This window comes from Nannobrachium achirus (genome assembly GCF_963921795.1).
Source record: "Nannobrachium achirus genome assembly, chromosome: 11".
NCBI classification, from domain to species: Eukaryota; Metazoa; Chordata; class Actinopteri; order Myctophiformes; family Myctophidae; genus Nannobrachium; species Nannobrachium achirus.
In genome coordinates this window covers 44,126,497-44,134,831 of record NC_137820.1, presented here as the reverse complement: position 1 = coordinate 44,134,831, position 8,335 = coordinate 44,126,497, and the positions used below count along the sequence as shown (strand labels likewise).

Sequence of the window (8,335 nt, the reverse complement as noted above, 5' to 3'; positions counted from 1 at the left end):
CAAGGAATCTGCGTGCTTTATCATAGCCCTTCCTCCCCATTGACCCATGCATTTTCTTCTGAACAAACACACACTCACTCATACATGTGTGTGTATTTGTAATCTCTCAAAAAAGATTAAATAATAACTGAAGGGGTTCCTAGATTAGGGTATTTGTAATGAAAGATCCTGGGTGCTGTGGTACATTCAGGAAATGGTTGTATGTATACACAGTACTGTTCCTTTAAGAGGAACTGAGGCTGTGTGTGTGTGTGTGTGTGTGTGTGTGTGTGTGTGTGTGTGTGTGTGTGTGTGTGTGTGTGTGTGTGTGTGTGTGTGTGTGTGTGTGTGTGTGTGTGTGTGTGTGTGTGTGTGTGTGTGTGTGTGTGTATAGTGGGGGGGGGGAGAGAGGGTTTAACTTGTGTGTGTACTTTACTATACTTATAGTAGATTTTGAGGAAAGGACAATGTGAGGACCATTTTCCTTGTCCTCAAGAGAAATTTATAGTTTTATTGTTTTAAATAAAATATGTTTTAGTTTGTTTTACAATTCAGGAAAATGTTGTTCAGATTGGGGTTAGGTTTAGGGTTAAGGGTTGGAGTTGGATACCTGTTTTGTAATTAGCTGTGTGCTGGTGAAAATAGCCAAGCTGTGTGATAACAACAAGCGTGTTGTGAGCTTGTAGAAATTCTGGGGGGTAAAAGGTGATTGACTATTTTCGGCTTTAGGGCTATTGTGGCCATCCTAAAATGTTCAAGTCCTCACAAGTAATGCTAGTTGTGTGTGTGTGTGTGTGTGTGTGTGTGTGTGTGTGTGTGTGTGTGTGTGTGTGTGTGTGTGTGTGTGTGTGTGTGTGTGTGTGTGTGTGTGTGTGTGTGTGTGTGTGTGTGTGTGTGTGTGTGTGTGTGTGTGTGTGTGTGTGTGTGTGAGAGAGAGAGAGAGAGAGAGAGAGAGAGAGAACAGGTCTGGTATGCCAAAGTTCCACCCCCAGCCAACCAGTTCCAGACTCATCCACAACGATAAGAGTTACCATCAGACAACAAACAACCCACTGAGGGACAATATTATATTGCTCAATGGGGATGATCATAGCTCAACAGGGTGGACAGACTTGTTTTTCCACAGCTACAGGAGGGAATAAGGACACCGACCACTTGAACCGGCTGCTGCTGACTGTCAGCAGAATGGAATTTAACAACATAACAAGATTCAAAGTGAAAGTAAACTTCAGGAAGTATTCTAGAGGAGGGCGTGTTACCACGGCTAACTGACTGACTGGTTTCCTGCAATGAGCAGAGTGTTTGTAGCTTCACTCGAGGACAAAATGACTTCTACGTCGTCTCCTTCAGAAGAGGATTTTTGCTGTCCTGTGTGTCATGATATCTTTAAAGATCCTGTTGAACTGTCATGTAGCCACAGCTTCTGTAAAACCTGCCTGCAGGAATGGTGGAGAGAGAAGAAAATGAGGGAATGTCCAGTTTGTAAGAAAATTCATCCAAAGGGCCGTCCACCCTGTAAGGAGAGACATCAGAGAGCTTCAAAACATCAGAGAACTTCAAGAGGGTCTGAGGCTCTCTGCAGTCGGCACGCTGAGAAGCTCAAACTCTTCTGTCAGGAAGATCAACAGCCAGTGTGTGTTGTGTGTCGAGAGTCTAAGAAACACAGCAGTCACACATTCAGACCCATCGAGGAAGCTGCTCTGGACCACAAGCAGGAAGTCCAGAAATCGCATAAGGATTTACAGGACAAGCTGAAGGTCTTTAATAAAGTTAAAGCATATTGTGATCAAACAGCAGCACACATTAAGGTCCAGGCCTGGCGCGCAGAGATGCACATGAAGGAACAGTTTAGGAAGCTTCATCAGTTTCTACTAAAGGAAGAGGAGGCCAGCGTTGCTGCGCTGAGGGAGGAAGAGCAGCAGAAGAGTCAGATGATGAAGGAAAAGATTGAGAGTCTGAACAGAGACATATCAACCCTTTCCAACACAATCGCAGCCATAGAGGAGGAGCTGAGAGCTGAACACATCCCATTCCTGCAGAACTACAAGACCACAGTGGAAAGAGTCCAGCTCACAGTGCAGGACCCACAGCCGGTCTCAGGAGCAATGATAGACGTGACCAAACACCTGGGCAACCTGGCCTTCATAGTCTGGGTCAAGATGAAGGACATTGTCTCCTACACTCCTGTCATTCTGGACCCCAACACTGCCCATCCAGAATATGTCATGTCTCCTGATCTGACCAGTGTGAGACGTGGAGAAAGACAGCAGCTTCCTGACAACCCAGAGAGGTTTGACTGCTGTCCCTGTGTCCTGGGTTCCGAGGGCTTTAACTCAGGGACTCACCTCTGGGACGTTGAGGTGGGAGACAACACGTACTGGATACTAGGCGTGTTGTCAGAGGCTTTTCAGAGAAAGGGAAACAGACTGGGTCAATTCTGGAGAATATCTTTACGTCAAGGTAAATACACGGCATACTCCACAACAGGGTCAGACGCCGACCTCTCAGTGGAGCAGAAACCCCAGAGGATCAGAGTCCAGCTGGACTGGAATGAAGGAAAGCTGACATTCTCTGATCCTGACACCAACACACACATACACACTTTCACACACACTTTCATTGACACTCTCTTTCCCTACATTATCACTTATCATACTCTCCCTCTGAAGATGTTACCAAGGAAGGTCTCTGTAACTCTGGTATAGTTAGACATGATGACGATGATGATGATGATTGACTTCATTGTCAATCAATCATAAAGAAACTGAACAAGCAGGCCAGACAATGAATGGACAGGGGGATGATAAAATGTTGGCCCCTCATCCACAAACACTCCAGCACCACCACCAGCCATCCTTATTTCTAATACCACCAGCACGGATGACTTTAAATAAGCTCTTATTAGTTAAGTACACATATGACTTGTTTGAATGATATGATAACACAATCTACTACTTTTTTATTCTCTCTCTCAATCTCTATCTCTCTCCATCAGTCTCTCTTGAATCGTTGTGTGCGGACCTTAATCGTGTATTCTAAAAGTGAGAAAAGTAAAAATCTACTGTGAAAAATACACTCTATTGTAAAATATCTTATGGGTATTAAAAATATATGATGTTATTACCCAGTAATATATTAGCATTATTTAGGTTACAGAATAATTACAATTAAATGTATTTAAACAATTGTTGGTGAAGTAGGCTATATGTCTGCTTCATCTTTGAAAGAAGCTGTGAAAAACCCATTTTCAATATTGAACTATGTCATTAATATACCTTAGAGGAGTTGTGTGGAAATACCGAGATGACATCACACCGGTGTGATTTACAATACAAACCCTTTAATGTCTGACTGTGTATGCTACCATGTGCTGTTTACATTTCAATAAAGTATTCTCATTGCTTTTTTTTCCCCTTTTTCCTAGAAATCTCCTGTGTCTCTTTATTCTGCTATTGCTATTTTATATGCTGCTGCATTGTCTGAAGGAAGCCAAAACAAAATACGTTTTACTCTTATGTGCCTGTACACAAGATTTAACAATAAAGTAAAACATTGAACCTTGAATTCAATCAATCCATCTGCAGTTGTTTGTCAACATTTGCAGTTGATATTTTTTGTTCATTTTCAAGTGTTGAAATATTAAAATATTGGGCATGTCCTTTTTCCCTTTTAACTTTTCAATCATTATTGTTAATATTGTGTTATAGCTATTGTCGTTGTTATTATGTAATCCATATCAATACCGGTGGCGGTATGCACCTCAAAGCAATGTAATGGTACCAAGAAGAAAAGAGGAAGAAAAAGGAGGAGCTGTGAGTGACGCACACGGAAATCCGTCTCTGTGGGTTGTAGTTTATTTACACCTCCATGTTTGTAGTTGGTCCGTAGGGTTCGCACTTCGCAGTCAGGATGGTTGCTCGCTAGCCTGCCTGCCTCTAATTTCAATACAAGAAGAATAGTCAAACATCATCGTTTGCAGAATGTTTGTTACTTTAGAGCAGAGGAAGATGCTGGCGTTGCTGTTGTTGATGAGGAGGAGACGGAGACGGAGGCTGTGGAGCTCACGTGTTGTTGTTTCCCACTACAACAACAACCATCCTCCTCCTCCTGCTTATTCTCCTTCAGCTTCTCCTCCTCCTAGAAGACCTCGTCCCCAAAAACCACAACAAAAAGAAGAACAAGAAGAAGGCCAGAAGGTTGAGAGTGTCGCTGACCAGGACCAGAAGCAAAGGAAGAGGGTGTGGGTGACACCGTTCCTCAAAACCAGGTATCCATGGTTCGCATAGCCAGTGGTGGATAAAGTACTCTCACATGACGTTTTTAGTAAAATTATCAATACTGCAAAATAGAAATGCTCTGTTACAAGTAAAAGTCCAGAATTCAAAATGTAAATTACTACATATGTATTGATATCAAAATGTACTTAGTACCAAAAGTAAAAGTACTCATTAGACTGAATGTTCCATTTCAAGTTTTCAAATGTACGAAAATCTTTTGAAAATAGATTTTCAATAAGGCCGAAGTGGTTCTAAAGTTTTCAATTAAATGTAGTGGATTCAAAGTACAATATTTGGATCCGAAATGTGTGGAGTAGAAGTAAAAGTATTGGAAAGTGGAAATACTCAAGTAAAGTACAAATACCTCAAAATTGTACAGTACTTAAGTAAATGTACTTAAATACTTTACACCACTGGCTCTCAGAGCAATCATTCTATTGATTTAAATAAATGAGGAGCTAATTGTTGATCTATTATTTTATGAACATGTCTGTTATTTTCCCTACATTTTATTGCAGGGCTCTGTTTTCTTACTCATGATTTTAATTGATAGAAGAAATAATGACAGGTGTTTAGATCAATGTATTACACAGGCCGACACTGGCTGCGCAGTCCGCAGCAAGACAAAAGAAAGAGACAAGAGAAAAACATAGGACAAGACAAAGGACTTAAGGAGACTAGACTTGGACAAAAAGAACTCAGTCACACTGTCAGTTACAACCGGGGGGACTGGAAACTAACCAAACACATACAACACACAAAACAACAAGTTTAGATAATACTGCTGTCTCATTTTGCCTTGTTTCAAGGAAGACTTAAGTAAACGGGGCATGATATCATAGCTTTAAGTGTTCATCTTAAGGTCATCTTACCCCACTCTCCCTACTCTGCTTATTATTTTTATCTCGCACTTGACTGTAAAAATCGCTAGTCTGGATAAGAGCGTCTGCTACATGCCTAGATTGTAAATTGTTGTTGATTATTATTACTATATCTTTTACAATAAATGACTACATGGATATAGTTTAATTAAGTGTTGTTGCGTTCTCCCCCTACCAGGAAGCAGCTGGGAGAGTACCTTCTGGAGCTGCGTCAGGACGAGGAGCGCTTCATGGCCGACTTCACGCTCAGCGTGCGGCAGTTTGACCTGCTGCTGGACAAGATCTCAGCAGACATCTACCGACGAGACACGTGCTGGCGCGAAGCCATCGAACCGGCCGAGAGGCTCGCCATCTGTTTACGGTAACTCACATAGTTCTCAAAGTGGGGATCCTCGATGGGGGTTGTTCCAGGGGGATCTCCACCCGCAGCTATATGATTGATAGGTAGTTACTAGACACCAAATGGACCCTTATGGGTCTGTAATTCTGGGTCTGTGACACTAATGCATACCAAAGTGGGGGTCCTTCAATGGTTGTCCAGCAGTGGTGGAAGAAGTACTGTACATGAGGTTAGACATACTGTATGGTGCAAAAAGTAGCAGCACAACGGCAGGTAGAATTGTCAAATAAGGCAAAAACATTCACAGGTAAGAATACACATGGTGGATTCACAAAAGAAATTGATCACTTAAAACTTCTAGAACTTCTTGGAATGTTTTCAAAATTTCAAGTGATTTCTTGTGAAACTTATTGTTTATCAGTACATTATGATATGTTTCATATTTTTATAGTGTTTTGTTTTTAATCTCTGGCCCTGCTGACATTTAAAAAGGTAATGAGGGCAGAATGTTCACCTCCAGAATAGGGGTGCTAGGTTTCAATAACTATATACCGGTACTGTACCAACTACTTTTTACATGTCAGTTCAGCTCATGTCTTAACATGACAACTGTTTTTTATTTGACCCGTCTTACAGAAAACTCGCCACCGGTGATTCCTATTCGTCCATCTCTAAAAACTTCCGGGTGGGCAAATCCACCATGGTTGGCATTTTGACAGATGTGGCGGATGCCATCTGGAACAGCTTGGTTGAGGAGTTCATGCCCGCGCCGAAGAAGCACGAGTGGAAAGCAATAGCTGACGAGTTTGGCCAACGTTGGGACTTTCCTCACTGCGTGGGTGCATTAGAGGCCAAGCACGTGGTCATAAGGGCGCCCCCGCATTCCAAATCAAAGAAGGAACAATTTTCAACCGTCCTCCTGGCCGTGGTGGACGCTCATGGCCTGTTCCGTAGGGTGGACGTGGGGGCGTTTGGGGGCAACAGTGACGGTGACATTCTCTCTGCCTCTGAGTTTGGAAAGGCTCTGCACGAAGGAACGCTGGACCTTCCTGACGATTCGCCGATCCAAACCGCCGAGCACCTGGGACCCGTTCCCTACGCTTTTGCGGCCAACGAAGCACTTCCTCTGCAACGGAACGTGCTTTGTCCGTTCCCCGGACAACCCCTTCACGTGGACTCTCAGCGGGTCTTCAACTACCACCTGTCCCGCGCGCGGGGGGTCGCGGAGAGCGCCTTCAGCACACTGGCCTCGCAGTTCAGAGTGTACCACAGGGTGATGGAGGTGAGCCCTGCCACCGCGGAGAAGATAGTGAGAGCCACCACCGTGCTCCACAACTTCCTGAGGCGGGACCAGCAGGACACAGCAGCCCATGTGACTCCGGTGGAGACTGCAGAGGCTCTCCGCCCGGTTGGAATGGTTGGGAGCCATTGTGCCAGTCAAGAGGCTCTCTCTGTGAGAGAGAAGTTCACGGAGTACTTCAACTCACCAGCCACTGCTGTAGCTTGGCTGAATGACTATGTTTAAGGTAGTCGACCCTCACTCACCCATGAATGTAATCACGCTCTCACTCATCTATTTGCGTTATTTCATCTGGCATCACAAAGTTTCTTTTAAGCACTTAAACCCCTAAATACTTTGTCTGTTCCTTTTTTTCCCTCTACACCACTGGTTCTCAACATGGCGTCTGGGGTGGGGGTCTTTAAGGAGGTTCCAAGGGTCCCCAGCTACATGATTGTTTGTTAAGAACCACATGCACCCTTACAGGTCTGTAACTCTGGTTCCCATTTGTACAAATCTTAAAGTTAAATTATCACTGAGGATTTTACTAATGCACATCAAACTTGGGGTCACTGAAAACAAAGTTGAGAAATGAAGTTATTTATTGGCTATAAATATCGGTTTAAATATGTTTTCTGTTTATTGCCTAGCCCTGTACACAGTTATCCAGAGACTCAATACTGGACACTGTAATAGTTGTACTGTACATACTGGATCAATCTTGTGTATATAATTTTTTTCCACTGACTATTGTGCTGTAAAAAACATATTAAAAGAAAATGTGCCCACTATCCGTTAATTGCATTTTTCAAATGATACCAAAGTAGACATAATCACTTAAACCCTACTGTAATTCATTGATAGAGGGTTCCCCAAGGATCTGTACTTGGCCCCCTGCTTCCCTCCTTCCTTCCTTGGCTGGCCATTTCCTGAATGTTTTTCTATTATAACCTGCCCAGAAGTGGGGCGTTATGGTTTAAGACATATTTTACAAGTTAGTTACAAGCACAAACCACTTAAATGTTAAACCACTTGTGAAGAATATCCCAACAGACAATTTGTGCTTGTAACACGGGTTGTGTGTGTGTGCACAAAATGATTTTGTACCTTTGGCAGTGACTGGGTCTTGTTTTGTTTGACATTATTGCATTAACTTTGGCACTTATTTACAGAGCTGATTGCATAACTTTGCAATCATTCTCTGAGAAGCACTGAAAACCTATTAAACTATATTATAAGTATTAGAAAATGAAATTACATGGTATTGTATCCTGTTCAAGTGTTCAATTCTAAGAGCATTCATTCTCATGTTATGTGCTATTTGACTAATGTGAGAATTGTAGTTTAAATGCCATTCCCACTGGACACGATAACTATAACTATATATTTTTATAGTTGGTGTGAACACTGCCATCCACTCTTCTAGTGACTCTAATTCAGCTAAGGTCTCACCCTACAGTTCTTTCATTAAATATTTAGATGCTATAGTAGGCTATATTTAGAGTTTCTCTTAGTAGGCCTATACAGTATCAGTTGATAGTGATACTGTAATATTGTATCTGCTGGTATTATTATAAAA

The 8,335-nt window shown here is 42.5% G+C and overlaps 2 protein-coding genes across 2 annotated transcripts; both read left to right on the top strand.

The window, feature by feature from the left end:
* Positions 1-1,087: 1,087 nt before the first annotated feature.
* Positions 1,088-3,462, top strand: LOC308294842 (nuclear factor 7, ovary-like). The gene has a single exon (XM_080737727.1). The coding sequence runs from the start codon at positions 1,269-1,271 to the stop codon at positions 2,682-2,684; it is 1,416 nt and encodes a 471-aa protein (XP_080593853.1). The 5' UTR covers positions 1,088-1,268; the 3' UTR covers positions 2,685-3,462.
* Positions 3,463-3,893: 431 nt separating this feature from the next.
* Positions 3,894-7,530, top strand: LOC308293999 (uncharacterized protein). The gene is made up of 3 exons (XM_080736690.1): positions 3,894-4,246; positions 5,316-5,498; positions 6,114-7,530. The coding sequence occupies exons 1-3, from the start codon at positions 3,960-3,962 to the stop codon at positions 7,000-7,002; spliced, it is 1,359 nt and encodes a 452-aa protein (XP_080592816.1). The 5' UTR covers positions 3,894-3,959; the 3' UTR covers positions 7,003-7,530.
* Positions 7,531-8,335: the final 805 nt, after the last annotated feature.

Coding starts and splice junctions, on each gene's coding strand:
- LOC308294842 (XM_080737727.1), top strand. CDS start 1,269: ATGAGCAGAGTGTTTGTAGCTTCACTCGAGGACAAAATGACTTCTACG.
- LOC308293999 (XM_080736690.1), top strand. CDS start 3,960: ATGTTTGTTACTTTAGAGCAGAGGAAGATGCTGGCGTTGCTGTTGTTG. Junction 4,247..5,315: donor ACACCGTTCCTCAAAACCAG/GTATCCATGGTT, acceptor TCCCCCTACCAG/GAAGCAGCTGGGAGAGTACC. Junction 5,499..6,113: donor AGGCTCGCCATCTGTTTACG/GTAACTCACATA, acceptor CCCGTCTTACAG/AAAACTCGCCACCGGTGATT.